Raw genomic sequence first — 23,138 nt, forward strand, 5'->3', positions numbered from 1 at the left:
ACTGATTGTCAACGTGGGGCAGGAGTAGGAGCCCCTCAAGTCACCCCTACCGGTCCCACCCCTCCCTGGGGAAGGGACCTACCTCCTTCCCTGTTTCTGGCCACAGCCCCCCACCCCCACCCCAGCACCAGCTTCTCATACATTCAGTAGTGCCTCTGGGCAGTGTCCCCCTCCCCCCACCCAGGAGTTCCCAGGGCAGGAATTACTGTCCCCCCCTTATGGACGGTGTCTGGTCACCCGCCCTGGCCTCTCCCAGCCCTGCAGACCCGCCCCCTGGGGAAGGGGTAGGAGCTCCTCCTCCCCCACCCTCCCCAAGTCTGAGCAGGGAGGAGGCTGGATGAGGTATGTGTGTTATAAGTGATGGGAGGGGGAATACTGAGATGGAGAGGCGGGTGGTGGGGGCGGGGTAGTGGTCATGGCTCTGGCACCCCCTTGTCCTAGCCTGGCCCCTCATCCTGTTCCCAGCAACCCATCCTCCCACCAATACTGCACCTGCTGCCCCACCCTGCCTGCCCTAGTGCCTAGGCCAATACCGGGGGAGGCATGCCAAGCACCCACATCAGGGCCACCCCCTCATTAGCACCAATGGCCCCCAGGAGAGGGCCCTATTCCCCACTTCCTCAGCAGGGACTGGGACAGCTGCCTCTCTAGAGCAGATGCATGGCACTCCTGAGTCTCCCTGGCTCCTCCGGCACCATGCGTACTCACTCACACATTCACGCAGAGAAACGCACACATACGCCCCACATCACTGAGGGGGGAGGGGAAGGGCCCCGGTGGGGGAGGGGGGTCACAGCTCATCTGACTGGGGAGGGCAGAAGTGGGGAGGAGGGGTTCCTAAGTGTCTGTAAGAGGCCAAGGCTCTTCCAGGCCTTTTCTTCACCGAGTCCATGGCTGAAAATGGGGATGGAGGGCGAGGGGTGAGGATGAAGGAATAGGGGAGACAGCAGGTCAGGAATTCCACTGGGGACCCCAGGTATGGGAGTCAGGTACAAGAGGGCTTACCCATGGGACTGCAGTCACACCCCAGGAGAGAGAGGGAGGGGACAGAGACAGACAAAGACAGCACGGGCAGCCCAGGGCCCCAGTGGGGTGGGCAGGCACATGCACAGGTGACAGGATGCTCCTCCAGGCCCTCCATCCCCGTGGGAACACCTGATCAGCGGGGAAGGACACCGCCCTGGCAGGCAGCATAGCATTGCCTTCCTGTGTGTGTGTGGGTGCACGTGTGTGGATGCTCATGGCGTGCGTGTGTGTGTGTGTGTGCGTGTGTAGGGGGCTGCGGCAGGCTGAGGGTTGGGGTGGGGTGGTAGGTTCCCCACTGCTTAAGACATTTTTGCCCCAATAGTGCAAAGCGCAGGAAGCCCTGGCGCCCCCTCCCCCACCCACCCCTGCCCCATTCCCCATGGCTTCCGGGGGCATCTATGTCCACCCATCCATCCCTGCCGACGTGCAGCCCTGAGCCCAGGGCCCTCTGGTCTGCGCTGTCCCTCCCCACTCCTCTCCTTCTTCCCTCCCTCCCTCTCTCTCCCCTGAGGAGCTACCATAGCCAAAGGGAGGAGGCGGATGAGGAGGAGGGCAGCTGCCCCAAGTGCAGACCAACAGAGCACTCCTCACCAGGAGGCTGGGAGGGGCTCAAGCCAAAGTCCCTGAATTCGAGAAAAGAAGAGGGGAAGGGGGCCCAGGGGCAGAGCGGGGCTGGTCTGAAGAGCATCAAAGGGAAAAAAGGAGGAGCACCAACCACCCTTCTCCCAGGGCCCCAATGTAGTGCCACTGATCCAGACACCCCATTCTGGTGCCTGCCCACCCAAAGTCAGGATGAGTGCATTGTGTAGGAGCAGGGAGGGAGGAGGGCAGAGATTAGAGAGAGCCCAGAAGACAGACCAGGAAACAGGGCAAGGGAGGCCCCGCCCCCAGCTGCGGGGACTCAGGGAGATGCTCACGCACAGCTCCCACCCCGGGCAGCAGCATCTGGACCATAGCTAATACTGCAGGACATGAGGAGGGCGGAAGCCGCAGCCACAGCTTTTCCCGTGTGGGTGCCTAGGTGTGCGTGTGTGTGTGTGTGCACGTGTGTGTGTGAGGGGCGGGGGACAGGGACAGACCCCTGGGGCTGGGCACTTGAATGGGGAGCTGTGCGGGCAGCAGGACAGGAGGTGAGGGGCCAACTGGCATCCAGCGTGAGAGGTAGATGGAACTCAGCGGGCACGAGTGGCAGAGAGCGGAGGAAGAACTGGGCTGGGGGTGCCAAAGGGGCACAGGGGGAGGGGCAAGGCAGGGGGTGGCCAGGACCCTGTCGTGTCAGCTCACAGCTCTGACGGGCAGCCCTCCCGGTGCGGTCTGCTGGGAGAGGGACTCTCTTTGATTCGAGGAGGAGGAAGGGCAGCTGTCAAAGTGCATGGGGTGGTAAGGGGGGTCCTTCCCCTCTGGCCAGCCTTAGTTAATAACTTAATATCATCTCTCTCGCTCGCTCTCGCTCGCTCGCTCTCGCTCTCTCTCTCGCTCTTTTTTTGTCTTTTTGTCGGTCTAGTTTTTCTTCATCTATCTTCTCCCCTTGCTTGTTTCCAAAGTGCAGTTAGAATGACTATAACATTTAACCCCCAGGGGAGGCGCCGAGCCAAGTCGTCCTCTGAGCCCAGGCATCTGGGGGAGCAGGAGGCCTTAGCTTGGAGGGGACACCTCGGCCAAGGGACTGGGCAGGGTGTCCCTCTCTCTCTGTCTCTCTCTCTGTCTCTCTCTCTTTCGTGCAGGGGGAGAGTTGAGGGCATCTGTCCCCTCCCACCTTCCTCCTCTCCCTACAGTCAAGATGGCTTGTCCGCTCTGTTTCTTTCTCCCTTCCCCTGGCTTCTCAGCGGACTGGGTCCCCCCCCACCTCCCACACTGTCCTTTTCATAGCAAGTTCATTTGTTGCCCTGTCCCAGGGCTGGAGGTTCTGAGGGGGGACCTGGGCAGTGTGGGGTGTGTGTATGGGAGCGGAATCTATCCGAGGGAGAGCGGGAAGGAGAGAAGCGGGGTGTGGGGGTGGGGTCTCCCTCAGCCCCAGCCCCGCCCCTTCTCTCCAGGCTCCTCCCCCCAGCTCCGGCACACCCTCTGGCCGCCTGAGGCTTTTAGACTTCCTGATCCTCAAAGACCTCGAGGAAGAGTGGGGGAAAGAGTTCGGTGGGGCACTCGACTTTCATGTGGAGGAAGCGGCTGGCGTGGCAGGCCCCGATCATGCGGAGGTCAGTCACCTTCATGAGCAGCTTGGGCCAGAAGTGCGGAATGTTGTGTTTGCGGTGGTTCACGTAGTGCTCGAACGCCAGCAGGTACGCCTCCTGACTCTTCTCGATCTTGTCCACGCACAGCAGGCCCGAGCGGTCTGCGGGGGAGGGAGGGAGGGAGGGCGCCAGGGCTCAGTGGCTGAGGGCCTTGGGAGAAACACAGGCGAGGATGGGAGACTGAGGCACAGAGGCTGGGAGAGAAAATCGTCGGACTGAGGGCCGTGTGCAGGCGGGGCCTTGGGGCACAGGACTGAAGCTCCCAGGGGGCCGTGGATGGATGCAGGGGACAGAGGGACAGAAAGGTGGCCTGGCATGGGAGAGTGAAGCTGGGCACGGGGAGGACCTGGGGAGGGATGGTGGTCAGAGAGGTGGGGTGTGGAGGGCACCGGGGGACAAGAGATGGGACTAAGGCACAGCAGGGGGTTGGGGACAGACGCTAAGGGGCATGTGAATGACAGAGATGATGGGTCCCAGAGAAAACCATGGGGCAGACAGGACAGGACACACAGCAGGGGCTTGGGGGCATGAGATGAGGTTGGGGACGGGGGTATAGGGGGGTGACGGAGCAGAGGCTACGTGACAGAGGGACCTGGGCGATGGGGATGGGCTCGGAGCAGCAGAGAGAGGGGAAGATCCAGGGAGGGGGAGAGCCACAGGCCCAGCTCCCGGCACGCTCCGGCACACTCCGAGCCCTCCCAGCCGACCAGCAGGTACCTGTTGACATTAGCAGCACAGCCTGCAGCAGAGCCACTTCCGTGTCGTCCAGGTTAAAGGCAGACAGTGACTTGCCCAGTTCGAAGATGGCGTCGGAGACGACACCCAGGCCACCGTTCTTGAGCTGCTCCCGCTTGACAGCCATCTCCCCACTCAGTGTCAGGGTGTCGCTCTCGGGGTCATAGCGGACGGCCGCCCGCAGGGACATGATCTCCATGCAGCACCCCTTCAGGAGGATGATCTGGTCTTCGCAAGGCAGCTGTGGAGTGGCAAGGCCATGCACACACTCAGCACACTCCTCCCCACGCCCTGGAGGCCTCCCCCGGTTAGCTGCCAGGTCGGTGAGCCCACCACGGCCTCAGCCAGTGAGGTGCACTCTCCGCCTGGTGCTGCTGGGCCCCGTATGCACACGCCGGGGACTCAGGTCCCCTCATCTCCCCGACACTCCCTGCAGATGAGAAGACTGAGGTACGGGGGAGTTGGGGGAACTCGGCCGAGATCCCACAGCTGTTAGGGCCGCCTGCTGCGGTGAGCACTGTGTGGCACGAGGAGAACCGGCTGCCTGAAGATGCGATGGCCATGCAGATGTGAGGGGAGACGGGCCGGGGAGGCAGGTACGTGGGTCATGATCCTTAGATCATGTGTGGGCATACGCATGCATGTGTGTGGGCGTTATATGAATGTATATGTGTGTGTGTGTGTTATGGACGTGCCCGTGAGCACTGTGAGTGCATGTGTGAGTGTGTTGTGTGTGTGTCGGTGTATATGCACACGCACCATGCATGCATGTATGAACACACCTGTGTGTGCACGTAGCTATGTGTGTGTGCATTTATCTCCAGCAACTGCTCCCCGTCCAGTAAACCGCCGATGGGCAAGTGCCAGCACCGAGTGAGCTGGGGAGCTGCCCCAGGTTCCTCCCCAGCAGGGCACCGGTGTCTCCTCCCATCCGCCACTTACCTCGGAGAACATGGGCAGTTTTTTGGCAAAGTCCACCACACGGGTGATGGCCGGGGTGATGATCTTGGTAAACTCGCTGAAGGCCTCTAGGTCCACCTTGTCCCCGTCTGGCATTGAGACGATGGGTGACTGGCCAATGTCATCTGGCTACAGGGAGATGGGGTGGGGGTGGGGCGGTTGGTCAGCTGGGGCTGCAGACCCCTCTCACCTCTCACTAAGGCTCCCTGCCCACCAGGGGGAGCTCCAAGGCAGCTTGGGGAAGTGGGGCCACTAGGGCCCAGAGGACTGCCCCAGCCCTGAGGCTTCTCCTCCACCACGGGGCAGAGGATAGACCAAGGCCAAGGTCTGCTGATAATAACAGTGATGAAAGCAGCGGCAGCAGGAGAGTAACAACAACAGCTGTAAATACCGAGCACTTCATTCGAGGCCAGGAAGAGGCCAGGTGTTTTCCATATCTTTTCTCATTTCAGCCTCATTCTGTTAGGAAGCTACAGTAATAATACCCATTTCACAAATGAGGAAACTGAGACACAGCTAAGTGATACTGCCCGAGTCACAAGACTAATTAGTGGCAGAACCAGGATGTGAACCCAGGCACCTGACCACCCATCTGCCTGGTATGGGAGTATTTGTTTCCAGCAAGGCACTGTTCACCCCCTGCCACCCTCCATCATGAACCAGGTGCCAGTCTCTGCCTCCCAACTTTTTTTTTTTTTTTTTTTTTTTTTTTTTTTGGACAGGCAGAGTGGACAGTGAGAGAGAGAAAGGTCTTCCTATGCCATTGGTTCACCCTCCAATGGCCGCCGCGGCCGGCGCACTGTGCTGATCCGATGGCAGGAGCCAGGTGCTTCTCCTGGTCTCCCATGGAGGATGGCACTTGGGCCATCCTCCACTGCACTCCCTGGCCACAGCAGAGAGCTGGCCTGGAAGAGGGGCAACCGGGACAGAATCCGGTGCCCCGACGGGGACTAGAACCCGGTGTGCTGGCGCCGCAAGGCGGAGGATTACCCTAGTGAGCTGCGGCGCCGGCCTGCCCACCCCCCCCCCCCCCCAACTATTTACAAATGTCTGTCTCCTCCCTAGCAGAGCACTCACTTGGCAATCATTTTGTCAGAGCCTAACACCCTGTCTGGCACTAGCAGGTGCCCAGAAATACAGTTGTGTGACTGTGTCCTAGCCCTCTCCTCACGGTCACTGTGGGCAGGCCAGGCCGGCCCTGTTCACTGGAAGTCCACCGAAGAAGGCAAGGCCTTGTCCTCACAGAGCTCCCCATGAGATGGGAGACACGGGGCCCAAACTGCAACGACACGCTGGGTGTGCACACAGTGAGGACCCCTGACGGCTCAGAGGTCTCGGCTCGGCTCGTTCCTGCCTCCCGGCCGCGGGGCCACCACTTTCCTCACTTCCTTCTCTTCTTACCAGGAATTTCCGCCTCTGCTTCCAGTGGCTGCCCTGGGCGTTGGTGCTGCGATGGGCCTCCGTGGCGACGTGGATCAGATCCCACTCTTCAGGCGTGGGCTCTGGTCGCTGCTGCAGGGATCGGATCATCTCCTCCTTCCGCCGCCGCTCCCGGTTCTGCTCTATCAGCTTGCGCTTGGCCACCCGCTTCGAGTCATCTAGAACCACTGAGCACAGAGACACAGAGCGCTTCGCGGGGCCTCTCCACAGCGCTCCCAGAAACTCCTCCTGGTGCATGGCCTGGAGGGCCAGAGAGCTTAAGCGACTTTCCTAAAGCAATTGCCCAGCAGCTGGGTAGCACGACCGTGCTTAATCCCTGGGACCAAGTCAACTCCCACTTGGGCTGATCCAGAAGAATACCATGTTCTGGTTTAACGGGCTATGACGGTACTAGAAGATCCTGCCGCCCAATCCCTGGCCAATGAAAGACACAACCCCTCGCTTAGCAATGGGGAGCCTGCCCTGGGAGATGGGAACCCTGAGCTAGGGGGTTCTTTCTACCAAACAATGCCCCCTCTATGGCTCTCAGGTGGGTACTGCGGCCATCGTGCAGGGGCCACCCAAGGAATCCTGTGTCCTGTGCCCACCAGGACCAATACACTGAACTGGACTGTCACTCTACCCTGTGAGCAGGTTGGGCTGCCACCCAAGATCAGCCCCCACCCGCAGCCGCCTGGCTCAGCCCCCCCGCCCCCACGCCCCTTACAGTCCATGGCCATGCCCACGGCGATGCACTTCTTGAAGCGGCACAGCTGGCATTGATTGCGCGTGATCTTGTCGATGACGCAGCAGCTGTCATATTTGCAGGAATAGGTGGGATGGAGATTCTTCTGGATTGTGCGGCGAAAGAAGCCCTGGGGGTGGGGGCAAGGAGACGGAGCAGGCTGCGATCAGGGCTGAACCGACCACAGCGTTCCCTAGGAGCTGGGGGTGTGCTGAGGGAGGCAGGGCCAGTACAGGAACCTTGGCATCCTCCCCACCGCGCAGGCCCAGGAGCAGTGGGCTTCTGCAGGCCCCCAGCACCCAGGCTGTGGAGGGGCGAGGCGCACTTGGGCTCCGGAAAAGAAAAGCCTCAGGCACCAGGGTGGCAGCAATCAAAGGAAGAGCTACTATTTGCCGAGTGCTTACTATGTGCTGAGCGCTGGGATAAAGATAACTCCTCTTTGACACAGGCTCGCGGTTACCCCGATGATAACCCCATGAGGTAGGGACTGTGACCACCTCCTGTGCCCGCTGCAGCACACTAGGACACTGACACTTGGAGAGAGGAAGCAATTTGCCCAAAGCCATCTGGCTACACCAGGACTCAGGCTGGAGACAGCCAGGTCTGAGCTCTCGGGTTCTGGGTGTGTTGAAATCACCTGGAGCACTTACCAGAGCTACGGATTCCTGAGCCTCACTTGGGGACCTACAGCACTCTGGGGGTGGGGTGTGGGGGGAGTGAGGAGCCAAGGCTGCTCTTTTTAGGATGCTCCCCCGGGACTCGGCTGCCCTTGCTCTGAGCCACGCTGCTTGTGTTGCTTCCAGGAACTCTAAACCCTCGTGGTCTGGTTTGCATGACACTGAGAGAGAAACCTCAAGCCTTAATGTATTTTCAAATAATTCTATTTCTTGGAAGACCTTGGATTTTCAGGGGGTGGTGATCCTACATCTGCCACACCATAATATCTGAGCACTGGTTTGAGCCCTGGCTGCTCTACTTCTGACCCAGCTCCCTGCTAATGAGCCTGGGAAAGCAGCAGGAGATAGTCCAAGTGCTTGGGCCCCTGTCACTCACAAGGGAGACCCGGATGGAAGATCTCTCTGTATATCTCTCTCCTTCTCTGTCATTCTGCTTTTCTAATAAATAAAATAAATCTAGACAGAGTGACAGAGACAGACATTCCACTGCTGGTTCTCTCTCTAACTCTCTGCCTTTCAAATAAATAAATACACCTAAAAAAAAAAAAAAAAACAACAACCTGGGCCAGTGCTGTGGCATAGTGGGTAAAGCTACCACCTGCAGTGCCAGCATCCCATATGGGTGCTGGTTCAAGTCCAGGCTGCTCCACTTCCGATCCAGCTCTCTGCTGTGGCCTGGGAAAACAGTAGAAGACAGCCCAAGTCCTTGGGTCCCTGCACCCATGTGGGAGACCCAGAAGAAGTTCCTGGCTCTTGGCTTCAGATCGGCGAAGCTCCAGCCATGTGGCCATTTGGGGAGTGAACCAGTGAATGGAAGACACCTCTCTCTCTCTCTCTTTTCTTCTCTGTAACTCTGCCTTTCAAATAAATTAATTAATCTTTAAAAAGAAAGAAAAAAAGCTGATGTTTGTTTAAGTTTGTCCCTCTCTGGCAGGCTGTGGGCAGCTTGGGGGCGGGGCATAACCTGCACCCCTCATACCTAATACTGGAAGACGGGTCATACCTGGCATTTCTTGGCTGCTGTTTATGTGCCTGGTTTGTGTTTTAAACACTTCATATGCAAATTATCTCATTTAATTCCCCCAGCAACTCTATGAGGTCGTTTGTCATCCCACTTTACGGATGAAGAAGGCTCAGTGCAGCAGGCAACTGACCTACACAGGCAGAGCAGGGGCTGTGAATGAACAGGTGGCTGAAGAAGAAACGATGAGACCGAGGCGAGGCTCTGTGTCGGGCCAGGTGCTGAGGGATCCCAAGGTTGGGCGCTCAGCGGGTGGGCGCAGGATAGGGGATGGCTGGTCCCTACCTTGCAGCCCTCACAAGTGATACAGCGGTAGTGGTAGCCGGTTGCCTTGTCCCCACACACGACACACTGCTCGTCTTTGTCCAGGTAGCTAGGGATATACCCTGGGAGGGAGGAAAGGAGCGGGCAGGCATGGCTCGGAGTCCCGGCAGCTCCGCGAGGCTCCGAGACTTTCTCCAGCCCCAGCTTTCCCTTTCTGGCCTGTGGCACAGCCCCGCCTCCCTGCAGGGCTCACTGTCTCCAGATGGAATCCTGGGGACAGATCACTGGACATTGTGTCCACCCCCTGAGAAGACAGAGCAGCTCAGTGCTGACTGCTCGCTCATAGCTAAGGGGTAGGGGAAGACGGACGTGGAAAATGGATGGTGGCAGCTCAGGAAAGCAGCTTGGGAAAGAAGGGAAGAGGCACTTCCTGACTTAATCCATCCTCAAAGCCCGGGCCATGCCCTCATCACCCCTCTCACTCCAGACAAACCCAGCCCCAGCCCTCCAGAGGCACCTGTCACGGGTCACAGGGAGACCTGGTGGGGGTTGGGGCAGGAAGAAGTGGCACACACAGCCAGGCTCACCTGACATGCTGGTTTTCAGGGAACATTGGCCGTTCTTTCTTTTTCGCTTTCCATCTGGTGACCTGGCACTAGATGGGGGCAAAGTGGACAGAATCACGGAGCAGTCTTTGGGCAGCCCCCTCCTCACCCATGAGGTTCCTATAGTCCCCCAGGCCCGACTCCCTCTACCTTGTGTCCTCATTCCACCTCCCACCCCCAGGTCAGCTGACAAGGCTTAGAAGCCTTTAGCTATCTGGAAGCTGCAGGGGAGAGAGATAAGGGCCTTGGCTGGGCACAAGCATGTTCTAGGGCCCCAAGGTAGACATCCACACGGATACAACACACACACATACCCATATACATACAACAGACACATACAACACGCACACATACCCCCCACCCACACATGAATACACAGCACACACATGAACACAGTACGGGCACGCACACACGCACACATGCATACATACACATCCACAACCACACTGTAGATATGAAGCACCCACAATCCACAGGACAGGACCACCACAGATCCAAGCCTTCCGTGGATGACAACTGTGCCAGAAGAATCCACAGGATAAGCTTAACCTTCAGAACACACATACACATGTACACACATGTGTGCAACATGACGCCAGTGTACATATTAATAGCTTTGCAGCCTTTAGAATAACCCCAAGTTTACCATCTATGCCACTTCCAGGGCATTCTCAGATGTGTTATATGACCTCTAGGATATGCCCACATGTTACACAACTCTCTGGACAGACACCTGCTAACACCACTCTCTCTCTGCTGTGTGGACATCCAGGTCAGGATTGCATGCTTAGTAACCTACAGTGGCAAATGACAACGACAGCCAGCCTGTGTATGGCCTCCATTTAACACAGATCTGAACCAAAGCCCTACTTGTGCCTGGTGACACAGTACACAGGAGGCAGAGGCAGGGCGAGGACCCTGAGCCTCTTCATGCCAGGGATTCTCAGCCACCTTCAGTCCCTGCACATACGTGTCACCAGGCTCTCCATACATGTTACATAACCTCGTCACACACGGCTTACATAAGCCCTCTCCGTGCATGCGAGGGTTGTATAACCTCCCTCTCCCACCCTGCGTGTGGCAAGTGCAGGGCCCCTCCTCCTGGAGCCAGACGCAATTCCCAACACACTGACATAGTGACCTTGGCCAGGGTCACAGTCACAGACAGCCCCGTGCTCCACACCCCCTGGGGATTACCCTGTCTGGTTCCGACAAGGCTGGAGGGTCAGGTCTCCCTCCCGCCTCCTCCGAGGGGTGGGTGCAGGGCACCTGAGGCCTCCTAGGCCCCAGTGCAGCCCGCGCATTCAGCAGTTTACAAGACTTCCAGCCTCTGGGTGCAGTCCCAGGAACAACCACAAGGTGGCGCAGGGATATGGGGGAGGGGAGGATACTGGGGGAGGGGCTGCAGTCCTAAGGGACCGAGAAAAGGCATTCTCGCCTTTGTCCAAGGTTTAGGGGCAGACTCTCCAGATCCACATTAGTCTGGACGGGGAGCTACAGCGGATGCAAGTGACAGCCACGTAGCAACAGGCCAGATCCTCAGAGTCCCGGCTGGGGTGAGGCTTTGGGGGGGGTTACCCTGGTGCCTACCCCATTTCGAGCCCCATCCACTTCCTCCAGCCCTCCAGGGACCCAGTGTTGGGCCCCAGGGCTTTGCCTGGCCAGGCCTCCAGCCTCCTGGCTCGGGATCTGATCTCCTAGGCAACAGCCAGCCACACTGCTCCCCAGAGCACCCCACCCCCACTCTCTCCCTGGCCATAGGCACAGCCTGTACCCAGCTCCCGGGGTTCCATGCCAACTGGGACAGAGCTCTGTGCCACTTGGATCCAATGGCAGAGGCAGAGACCCTCTTGGTTTCTCAAGGGCAGCGCAGATCACAGGTAACCTGTCCCTAGTGTGCATACAGCGCCATGCCTCACCCATGTGTAAGCAAAACCTTCGCGGCTGGCATGCATTTCCACTTCCTGGGAGGAGCTCCACGGCAGTGTCTGCCTTTGACCATGAACAAGGAAGAGCTTGTGGGGCTCCCAGCAGATTCCAAATCTCAGCATAGGCTGTGACCAAAAGTTACTGGTACATGGGCCTGAAATGTCATGTTACGAGCACCACAGCCTGTGGACAAGGCACTTGTAAGTGACCAGATGGGGCACGGGCTGCCAGAGAGGAGAGGAGGGAAACAGCAAGGCTGTTTGGATCCCACGTGCTCAGGTGAGGGCGGCAACGACAGAGGGGCCTCTGGGGGTATCTCAGGCTGCCCGGCACCACCCAGGGAAGCGCCGTGTGCCCTCTGTCTGTAATTACTCAGGTCTCTATCACTGGCCCCTTCAAGATGGGAATCTCTCAACTCAAGTGCCTGGTTCCCTGCCACCTCCGAGCGTTCCCTGGGCTCTAGGACGAAGGTGGGTAGCAGACCTGCTGTCTTCGTGCCCCATCCCCCAGAGCCACTCAACACAGTGCTCTTTTGCCCAAGCTCGACGCGTAAGAGGTAGTGCGACCTCGTCGCCAGACCCGTTACCTGTTCTCCTCTGGGTCTGACCCACACTCCACCTTGCTTGGCTTCTGTTCCATTCACTTCAATTCCATCCAGGATGCCCTCCAGCACGCCAAGAGACTGGGGTGGGCACGCTGGCCCCCCCAACACGCCCACAGGCCGCCCACCCCCCGCCACCCAGGCCCTAGGGCACAGCACCCATGGTACCCACTCAGCACTTGGCCTTTCACACCATGCCCTGCACCCCAAGGGGGGCGGGCGGTGGGAGGGGCCAGGGAGTGGCAGGTGGGAGGGTTGAGGGCAAGCTGGGTCCTTGGGGGGGGTGGTCCTGGGGGTAGGTGCTGGGAGAGTAACTTCAGAGTCTCGTCCTGTCTGCGGATCCCTGTAGAGAGAGGAGAGAAGCCAGGTAAGTGGGCGCTATGGTAGAAGGGTGGGGAGAACCCCTTTGGTGGCCACATTTGGGGCTCCGGGGGACTATAATAAAGCGGCAGTGGGCATGGAGGGTAGGCGTGGGGTAAGGAGCAGGGTTACTCCTCTGGTACAGGCACCATAGGCAAGATTGGATACCCAAATCCTCGGCCCCACACAGGGGAGGGATGAAGGGAAAGACAAAGCCATCTGGGTACCAGGCAGCACAACTCAGCTCTCACAGCCAAACTGATGCCCAGACGCTAACATGTGCCCGTTAAACATTAGCTAAGTCCTCTGAAAACCCATCAGCACCATGGCAGGGGAGGAGACAGAGGTGGGCAGGTCCCAGCACAGGCATGAGGGTACCATGAAGGAAGCGGGGGATGGGGTGTGGGAGCAGTACACAGGTGCCCATCTCAGCGCCATAACAGAGAGACAGTGACAACGCCTCTGCCGCAGGCCGGGTCATGACTCCCAGTCCCCAGAGTTCCCCATTCAAGGGCCCAAGTGCCACTGCTGGGGCTGAGGAACAGACTTGTCAGCAGGTTTAGATGAGCTGCCACCCACCAGGACAGCAAGGGGAACGACAGAGGAAATGAACGTGTGTTAGCAGAATAGCCAATGGGCGCCCTCCGCAGCGGGCACCCGAACTTCACCTGGTTCACAGCTGCTAAGCAGGTGGCTCAGGGACTAAAACCTCACACCCTCTAACGCCAGCCTTGTTCTGCTACCTCGGGCCCAGGGTGCCAGGCCCACCATCCCGCCACGCTACACCCCTGACCCTGGCTCGCTGTCTGCGTGCACGCAGGCAGGTGCAGGTATGTGGGAGGGGGACAAAGGGTGCAGTTCCCCACATACAACCTCCATCACGTGGCTGCTGTACCATAGACCTCGCCCCTGGGCCCCCCAGCAACCCCCTCCTGGAACTGATAAGGAGGAGGGTGGGGGGAAAGAGAGAGATAATTCAGATCCTTGGGCAGGGCCACGGACAGGGCCTCTGCACACAGGCAAGCCCCTGGGGTGTGAGTGTGGGAGGAGCGTGGAAGAGCGCCCCTTCTGCCTGTGATACCCCCCGGGTCTGGGACTGGGCACTGGGGGCTGGACAGGAGACTGAGGGGGGGCCCCCCGAGCAGGGAGTCTTAGCTCAGGGAGCCTTCAAGAAAGTAGGTCAAGTTTTTCTTGGCTTGTGGAGAAATTCCTGTTATAAATTTATAATGGCGTAGCCAGTCCTGAGGGGTGGAGGTGGGGAGAGGAGGAATGGGTGGGGATGCCCAGGGCCTGGCCATCAGGGCCTGCTGCTCCCAGACAGACCAGTGAGGAGTAGGGGGCGAGGGCAGCGGTGGGGGCTGGGCCAGACAAGAGAGGCTTCTATGTTTCCACGTCTATCTGAGCCCAGCAAGCCTTCATTTGGTCTGTCTGCATCTGAATGTCTCTCTCTCTCTCTCTTTCTCTCTCTCTCTCTGGGCCTGGGTGTCTCCCTGTCTCTCCCCCCACCAAAGGCTGTGCCTCGGTGCTTGGCACACCCTGGCTGCGGTGCTGCCCCCGCCTGTCTCCTGCCCGCCTGGCACACCGCCACCACTTGTTTACAGAAGCTGGAAAAATCCACTCGCCAGCCAGAGGCCCGAGCGCCCCCGGGGGAGGGCAGGAGGCAGGCACAGGAGTGGGCATGCTGAGAGAGGGGCAGCCCTGGGGAGCAGGCCCCAGGCACAGGCACAGAGGCCAGGGTGCATAGGAATGGCCCTTAGCAGCTGTGGGCCCGCCGAGCAGGGAGCACAGGCAGCAGCCACATGGCATGGGCAGCTCCTGCCCCGGGCCGTGGCTGTGCAGGACCCCTTCCCCCACACCCCCACTACCAGTTGCTACAGGGCAGACCTGGGGCAGTGCCAACCTAAGCCACCCTGCTTGTTTCCCCTTCCCCCTCCACAGCCCAGCCTTAACTCCAAATGTGCCTGGGCACTGCCAAGGGCTTGCACGTGCCCGCTGGGAGGGGGGCAGACTCCCTCTTGGCCCTGACTCTGTGCTGAGCTCAATGGGGCCTTAGTGCCAGTCGGTGCCACTTTGGACCTGGGTAGCCCCTGGCTGTGGACAGAGGACCAAGGTGCTGCCCTTACTACCCAGGGCACCCTCACCTGGCACCTAGCAAGAGGCTGGAGACCCTGGGGACTCCTTGATGTCTGTCCAGGGACTATCTGGGCCTCTGGGGTGACAGAGCCCAGCAGAGGCCCCAGCATGCATGGAGGCACCCAGGAAGCTGTGTTAGCTGTGTGCAGAAGGCGGTCAGGGGGCAAGGGGCAGGGATACCCACCCTGGTGGGCAGTCCCTCTCCCCTCGTCCAGGAGTCCAGCTGAGTTCCCCCCAAGCTCCCTCCGGGTGCAGCCCCTGCAGAGGCAGAGGAGCTGGAGCTATGGGGGTTCCCAGGTTGGGCAGGACAGCAGGGCAGCGAGGCCCACCTGTTGGCTGGCCTGGCCACCCACTTCCTCTTTGTCAGATATGAGCTGCCGAGTGGCAGTGTGGGCAAGGTGCCCACACAGGGGGAAGCATTTCATTAAGCTTAAGTGCTTCTGCGCTGGGCGGGGGCAGGGGGGACAGGGACAAGAAGCCAGTGCGGCATCCGTAGGCACCACGCCAGATTCCCACTGCTGCTGGTCCCACTCCGCAGTCCTGCGGAGCCAAGGGACACCCCCAAAGGACTCCCGGGCCACCTGCGAGGACTCTCTGTCCCCAGGACCTAGCACAGAATAGCACACACTCAGCTCTACGGAGGCTCTTGGCCCTGCCTTTCTGGGGCCCCTGAACTTTGTCCTTAATGTTCAGAGGAAAGCCCAGCCCTCCTCCTCACCAGGCACACAGAGAGAGGCTTGCACCAAGGGAGCTCCGAAAAGGGGGGGACGAGGAGGCGGCGGGGGGCAGCAGGGGTGCTGGAGCGGAGGGGAGGGACAAAGACCTGGGGCAGGGCCCGTGGGGGTGCAGAATGCAGGGGGGTGAGGGGGACTCTGGGAAAGAAAGACAGGGAGCGATGCAGTGGGGGATGGGGAGGGAAGGGGGAGCGAAAGGAGGACAGACACGGGGAGGGGAGACAGATGAAGGAGGGGGAGACAAAGGGAGAAAGGTAACAAAGAAAGATGGGTGGGGGGTGCTTCAGCCCCGCCTAAGTCCCACCCCGTGGAGGCTGGGGGAGGGGGGAAGTAGGAATGGTTTCCACGGTGACAGCTGGTTCTTGGTGGCCTGGCATGTAGGCTATTAATAGTGCTGTGGGTAGGTTCACACCTCCCTCTCCCCTTCCCCTCTGCCTGCTGCTAGGGTGGGGGGAGACCCCCCAATCATTGGCATCGATACCCTGACTCCATGCCACAGGAGCGAGAAGGGTGATGCTGCGGGGCCAGGGCAGCCACCTGGGACCAAACACACACTAGGGCATGCACGGACAAACGCATCTGTGTGCACACTGTCCCCGCTCCCACGGGCAGCCCCCCACACCCCTGGCTCCCTGCAGCCTGTGGCCATCACAGAACCCCAGCAGCAATGCTCCTCCCTCACGTGGAAGGGGAGAGGCCTCTCTAGGGCTGGAACCTCTCTCTCCTTTGCCAGACGTGCCCCCCCCCCCTTCTATTCTCAGGTATGGTTGGGGCAGGGCTGCCCCACCCAACTCTGTTCTCCTGGTGCCAGAAAAGAGAGGAGGAGGGGAGGCAGCAAGGAGACTCCTATCTGGCAGGTGTGATGTGGCAAAGGAACAGGCACAGACTCTGAGCAACAGTGGGGGGGGGGCGGGGCAGGGAGGGAGACAGCTCCCCTTGGCAGGGCGCTCTGGCTGGGCCCCCAGGAGATGCGATCCAGGACTCTGCTCTCCTAGCCACCTGAGGCCTTAGGGGCTCCAGAATGGAAGATGGGGTGGGGGGTAGCCCTCAGGGGGAGGTTGGTTACTTAAACAAAGGATCTTCCCCACCCCCAAAAAAGAATATAACAGGAAACTCTCCCCTGCAGGTCAGAGACAGAAAGACATAAACAGCAGCCTTGACTTGGGCCAGATGCCCAGCAGGAACATCAAAGACGGTGCTTCCCACTCCGCTCCCCCAACAACCTCACCCACCTGCTGCTCTCCTGGCCCTCCTCCCCCACCCTGGGCCAGCTCCAGTCAGGTAGCCTCGGGGTGCCCAGCTAGAGGTCACCTCCTAGCCGCATCTATCCCTTGTGCTGCTGCTGATGGCCAGCTGTGCCCACACCCGCGCCCAGGGGCTCAGCCCCCTGCCCCAGTGTCCCTTGGGAACAGAAGTAGGACAGTGAAGTAGCTGAGAAGGCAGAGCGAGGAGCACCCCCAAGCTGGACATGGCACATTTTCCCCACCCTCCCCCCAGCAGCCAGTGGGTAATCGGAGCTGGGAGCTGGGGCAGCTGAACGCTAGAGGCATGAATGTCACGGGGCCAAGGCGCTCCCCGCAGATGGCATCCTGGGCACTGCGCTGGGCGGTCTCCCTCCTTCACTCCCCTCTTTCAAGGCAGAAGAGGTTGCCTGCCAGCCCTGGAGAGCATCACCTAGGAGGGGAGGAACAGCGGAGGAGAAAAGAAAAGCAGGGATATTCTCCCAGGCACCCCAGGGAGGCAGGAGCCAGCCCCCGCCCAAGCAGAACTGGCAGAGGCAGAGAGGGGAGAGCGAGGGAAGGGGGGGAGTGGAGGAGATTGAGAAGTGCGTGTGCGTGTGCGTGTATGTGTGTGTGTGAGAGAGAGAGAGAGAGAGAGAGAGAGAGAGAGAGAGCGAGAGAGAGCGAGCGAGCATGAGAGCAAGCGCCAGCGAGCAAGCAAATGCAGCTGAGTCTCCAGCACACACACGGACACGTGCAGGCGCACAGACTTAGCGCGCATGCGCAGAGCCGCAGGGCTCTGGGTTCCCGTTCCAGGAGATATTCAGAGCCCTCCCTAGCCCACACATGCACAAAACACCCTCACACGGATGCGTGCACAACACACCCACTCACTGATGTGTACAAAAATGCCGATAGCCACCAATCCTGGTCCCCTCCCCACCCCACCCCCACGCCTGGTAAAAGAGAAAATGAAACAGGCAGCCAGGACTCCTGAGAGCCAAGCGCCCATCTCCTCCTTAGAAGAGAGAAGCGGAGGAGGAGGAGGGCTGGGGGCTTGGTTCAATTATGCTACTTTTTGCTGCTGCCCCGGGTGTGTGGCTGTGCCTTTGGCACTATTTTTAACCCCCAGCCCCTGGTCCCCAAGCAGGACAGCATTTCCTGGGCACGGTGATATCCGTCTTGCATCCCTGCTTGCAAACTTCTGACCCCTCTCTCTGGATCGCTTCAAGCAAGGATATGCACGAGGGAGGTCCCCTGTGGCACCCCACGTTTGGCCTGCCAGGTGACACCAAGGTGAAGCCACGTGTGCCCACTCCACAGCAGCCCTGGACGTCTCTGTGAGAGACAGAGCCGTCTGCTCCGTGACGTGTGCATCCCCCACCCTGCATGCGCCCATCCCTGGGAGGAGGGGAGAACCCACAGGCGTGCTCACCGTGCCAGGACGAGACGCAGACTGAACGCACCAGTCACCTCACCTTATGCTGCCTACCCTCACTCTGAGCGAGACGGGCATTGCAGCCCTGAGAGCTGGAGGTGAGATTTGCTCCCACTCCAGTCACCTCACTGTCAGCATCCCCCCCCCCCCACATCACCGTCCTTGCTTCACCTTGAACAGCAGGGGCTGAATAAGAAAGGTTTGGGGGAGACGCAACTCTGATCACTTCACAGAGGGAAAGGGACCACCCAGTACAGACCCCAGACCCGAAGGTGCCCTGCCCACCTCCCAGGTCCTTACTCAGCACTTCAGGTTCTCGCAGCCACCTCCCTTTACGCTAATGCCTGTCCTGTGGGGGAGGGGAGTCTGGTGTTTGTCAGACAGGGCTGGGTCCTGGTGGGGCCATGGTAGGTGACAGGGATGCTGGGTCCCCAGGAGGAAGGAGGGAGGCCATCTCCTTCATGAGCTCCTACACATAAAGAAGAGAGTCTGGGGAGAGGGAACTGCTGCACTTGTTCTTTTGCTCTCCCACCCCCAGTGCTGAGATGTGTCCCAGCAGAGATGCAGCGATGCCCAAATATTCCTGGATGAGCCCCCTGGTGGGTGAGGGGTAACCCCCCCAAGACACTGAAGGCTCCTTTTAAGCTAATGAGGGTCAAAAGAGGGCAGGGCAGAGGGGTCTGTCTTGGGTTCTTTTCCATATCCTGGGTCCAGGCTGCAAAAACTTGCAGGGGAAAGAGAAATGATATAAAGGGGAAGGAAGCTGGAGATTGGAGACCGGGTTCATTCCTGTGATGGTCAGGGGATCCAATGCTCCACTAAGCTTCTCTAAGAAATCCAGGGGACACCAGGGCCACTGGTTTCTTCATCGGTAAAAGCTAACACACACACAGCCTGTTACCAACCAGGCACTTTTTAAAGCATTTTGTATACTAACTCCGCTAATCCTCAAAAAGCTAAATGAGGTAGGCAGTGTCATCCCTACAGATACGGCAAGGGGGGAGTTAAATCACGTGCTCCGCTTCATACAAACAGCAAGGGGAAGAGGTGGGATTCGAACCCAGGCAGCCTGCTTCAAAAGAATAGCAACAACAAGATGCCCAGCTCCTGACCACGCTAGTATACCACCTGCTACGGGGATGCCACCTTGTTCTGTCACCAAGCTGCGCCCTCCAGGACCAAGTTTCAGCCCTCTCTTCTGTTGCAGCTCATGGATTGTCTACTGTAGGATCATCGCCACTGCTTCCTCCACCAAGTAGGCCAGGGCTACAGGGGAGGATGGTCAGACATGCACGGTGGCCCCTGGGCTCTGGGTGTGGGGAAGGGTGGCCCGTCCTGCTCACCGTGGGCTGGAACCTGCACTTGTGGGTGAAAGCGCCTCGCTCAGCCGCATACATAGTCTGGACAGCTGGACCCTCAGAACCAGGCCTTGAGGCTGGACGAGGAGGACACAGCTGTTGGGCATCTCTGAGGTGGGTCCCAGCTGCCAGGGCAGTAGGGAAAGGCCATGGTGAATCCTGCCAACTCCCGCCACTGCCCACAGCGACAATTCTTTCCCAGCATGGATCACTGGTGGAAGAGCCTTGTCATTGGCTCGACTAGAAGCTAACTCGCCGCAGCCTGCACACCAAGGGCTCCTGCAGAACCCGTGTCCCCCCGGCTGGACCTGCCAGCCCAAGGGGTCAGCATGGGCAGCAGCCAACCCCCTTCCTTTCCCCATTTCCAGCCCCCCAAACTGGGCTGTGCAGCGGCAGCACTAAGGAAACACAGGATGTCCTGAGCAGCCAGCTGAGCCCCCCGCCCCCCACCCCAACCTCCCGCTGACCCCAGAGGCGGGGCGGGCTGGGGCAGAGGGCCGGAGTTTGAGTATTAACAACTGGAAAAGTATGAAGACCGTCCCTGCCAGTTCCCAGCTCCCAGGAAAGGGACAGTGGCAGACAGAGACAAGGACAGGGGTGGACAGGGGAGCGCTGGGGCGAGAGGGAGTTACAGACTGGCAGGGGAACAAGGAGAGAGGGAGAATTAGACACCACGGGACACAGCAACAGAAAGAGAGACAGAGTTAGAGAGAAATTCCAAGTCAAAAATACACATCACTCACGCAGACACTCGCCAGCACTCGGCCTCCTAAGGAAAGCGTCCAAGTCTGGACAGAAGGGCCAAGGTGGGAAAAGGGGCCAGATGCACGGTGGGAGGCAGGGACTCAGTTGTCCCCAGGAAAATCATCCTCAGCAGGGCAGTGGGAGCCCCCGTTAGCCTTCAGGGGACCGGTGAGAGCCACTCCCTGGGAGCCAGCTCTCCCCCATACAACGCCCCCACCCCCACCCCTGCAGCCAGGACAATCCCAGCTGCTAGAAGTCACTGGACACTGCTTCAGGCCCATGACTCGGCCCTCTGAAACCCCCCTGCACCCCCCGTCTTTGCTCTTGTTTCTCTTGTCCCTCCAAAAGAAAAAAAAAAAGTGCCCACTCTCACAAAGGGCTGATGCCAGAAGGAGACAGGAGGAAGCTTGGAGGGAGGCTGTCACCAAGGCATGGAGGTGTGCCCGACTGCGCTGGCAGCAAGTGTGCACCTGGGGCTGTCTGACACAGTGTCCACGTGGACCTGTGACAGCATGGCCCGAGCCTTGTGAATGTGCGGCGCACCTGAGTCCATGGGCTTGCGTGCCAGCAAGTGCACCTGTGTCCGCAGTGCCCACAGTCAATCAATGAACAAGTCTTTACAGAGCAGCCCCTATGCTAGTCTCTGGGTGGGATCCAGAGCTGTCTAAGCGATTCTCCCAGGTCTTCTCAGGCTTCCCAGGAGGGGGATTTGACAAGCCAGAATGACCAAGAGCGCGCGCGCTATCAGAAACGCATGCTTTGTATCATGATACATGAAAAATCTTTTCACACACACACATTCCATTTACTCTGGAGCAGCGGTTTTGCTGTCGACAGAACCTCCGAGTTCCACAGTAAGAATCCAAGAAAATACTTGTTGCTAAGTTGTGTACACATGTGTTGATGTGTAACTGTGCTTGCATTTGACAGAGTGACAGTGACTGTCACGCCAGGGGATGATGCCTGCGTGACTGTGCTCATGCAAGCACGTGTGTGCCTGTGAGTGACAGGTCTTTTGTAACTGTGTGGCTGTGTGCAATTGCTCCGTGTGCATGCATGCATGCCATAGTGACTTTTTCTGTGTGGGTGACAGCAACTCCCCCTCGCCCATGTGGGTGACAGCATCTCTGTGTTACCCTGTGTGTGGGCATGTGCATGGGTCCGACTGCCCGCTGCTGGTCTCCCGTGGGTATGCTCTGCCCCTCTGGGCTCCCACGGTGCAGCGGCAGCCTGCCTCTTTCCTTGTCCCATGTGGGTGTGTCCAGCAGCTCCTGTCCTTGAGTCCGCCTGGGTGTCCCTGGGTGTGCATGTGGCTGTTCTGTGTGGGCATATCTCTGTGTCTGTATGTCACCTCTGCTTCTCCCCTCATCTTGGACAACAGCCCCCTTCATCCCCTCCCCCTTCTGGGGCCGGAGCCAGCATGGAGGGGCAGGCTCCCATCTCACTGGCTTTCCTTCTGTTTCTATCCCCCCAACCCCCCACCCAGCCGGCAGCTCTCTCCTCGTTGCCTCTGCCATCCCCCCACCCCCAGGCCTTTCTTTCACACTGGACAAGGGAGGGCCCTAGACCGAGAAGGGGCACCAGAGACACGTTGCAAGGGGAGGGAGACAAGGGGGGGGTGCACAACAGAGATCCGTTTCTCCCTCTCTTTCTCAGCCCCGCCAGCCAGCACGGGCCCCCACTGCGCCCCCAAACCCTCACTCCCCACCCCCACCCCCCCAGCCGCGTTTTTGCAATTAGGAGTGTTGCAACCAGAGAGCCATGCTTAATTGGGGAGAGGGTGAGGGGAGGAGGGACTTCTGTCTCTCTCCCCTGGCCGGTGCAAGCCCACCCCTCCCCACTGCACTCCCACTGCCCTCCGCAGCCGCTCGGCCTCCGAGGCTGGGGTGGGGGCTCGGGGGGGGGGGGCAGGCCTCCGGAGCACCGTAAACAAACCGCGGCGCGGCGGGCGGGGGAGCTCGGGCGGCCGGCAGCGGGGCCCGGCCTGGGAACGCGCAGCAGACCGGCCGGACTGAGGCCGGGCGGGCCCTCGAGGGGGAGGCCCAGACGCCATCTCCGCCAGCGAACCCCAGGGCCCACCGACCGCCCAGCAACACCTCCCTTCCCTGGGGCGTCAGTTGCAAGCTCCCGGACTGTGACAGGGTCACCTGGGCGCCGCGGAAGGCTGAGGCTGGCAGCGGGCACCCCCTGGGCGCCCCCAGCCCGCCCAGGAGCCGGCCGTAGGGACCCGCGGCTTTGCATAATCAATCGCGAGGCATTTGCATATTAATGCCCCCTCGCTCCCTCCTCCTTACCTCGGCGTGGCGCGCTGGACCGGGCTGGGCAGCGGCGCGGGGGTCTCAGCGCCCCGTGCCGGGGGCGTCCATGGGGGGCCGGTGGGGCCCGGGCCGCCCGCCTCCAGCGCCCGGGTGTGAGTGCGAGTGAGCGCGGGGGGGCGGGGGGCGAGTGTGGCGGCCCCGCGGCTCCTCCGGCAGAGGCGGCGGCCGCTCTGGCTCCTCCCTCCCCCGCCCCGCTCCGGCTGGGGCTCGGGCTCGGCGCGCTCGGCCGGCTCACGGCTGCTCCCTGCAGGCCGCCTCGCCGCCGCCGGCGCCCGCCCCCCGCCCCACGCCGCGCCCCGGGACTACGGCCAGCGGCCCGGCAGCCCCTCGGCCGCCTCTGCCCCCGCCCCGCTCGGACTCCGGCAAGCGGCTCCGGCGGGAGCTGTACTTGGTGACATATTTGGAAAAGCTGTCACTTAAAAAAAAAAAAAATAGCCTTTGCCTGCCGGGAGGATTGGGGGGTTTTCGAGGTTTGCACCGTGGGCCGGAGGAGGGAGCGTGGACGAGCCACCTGCACCGCGTTAACGGGGCGGGGAGTCTGCCTGCCAAGTGCTCGGTCGAGTGGAGTTTGTTTGGGAGTTCGGGTCCCTTCTCCGCCGGTAACTCCCTGCGTGACCTTG

At 60.1% G+C, this 23,138-nt stretch overlaps 1 protein-coding gene across 1 annotated transcript; it reads right to left on the minus strand.

Moving 5' to 3' along the window:
- Positions 1–1,409: 1,409 nt before the first annotated feature.
- Positions 1,410–22,579, minus strand: THRA (thyroid hormone receptor alpha). The gene is made up of 9 exons (XM_062175350.1): positions 22,495–22,579; positions 12,199–12,556; positions 9,666–9,733; positions 9,100–9,200; positions 7,099–7,246; positions 6,354–6,559; positions 4,935–5,081; positions 3,975–4,233; positions 1,410–3,358 (listed from the first exon to the last, which is right to left on the minus strand). Exons 2-9 carry the CDS (start codon positions 12,249–12,251, stop codon positions 3,108–3,110), a joined length of 1,233 nt encoding a protein of 410 aa, XP_062031334.1. The 5' UTR covers positions 12,252–12,556; positions 22,495–22,579; the 3' UTR covers positions 1,410–3,107.
- Between the last annotated feature and the right edge of the window lie 559 nt (positions 22,580–23,138).

The sequence above is a fragment of the Lepus europaeus genome, chromosome 18 (assembly GCF_033115175.1).
Source record: "Lepus europaeus isolate LE1 chromosome 18, mLepTim1.pri, whole genome shotgun sequence".
In the NCBI taxonomy this organism is placed as follows: domain Eukaryota; kingdom Metazoa; phylum Chordata; class Mammalia; order Lagomorpha; family Leporidae; genus Lepus; species Lepus europaeus.

Coding starts and splice junctions, on each gene's coding strand:
- THRA (XM_062175350.1), bottom strand. CDS start 12,251: ATGGAACAGAAGCCAAGCAAGGTGGAGTGTGGGTCAGACCCAGAGGAG. Junction 5,082..6,353: donor AGCAGAGGCGGAAATTCCTG/GTAAGAAGAGAA, acceptor ATCTCCCTGTAG/CCAGATGACATTGGCCAGTC. Junction 4,234..4,934: donor AACTGCCCATGTTCTCCGAG/GTAAGTGGCGGA, acceptor GCCACTCCACAG/CTGCCTTGCGAAGACCAGAT.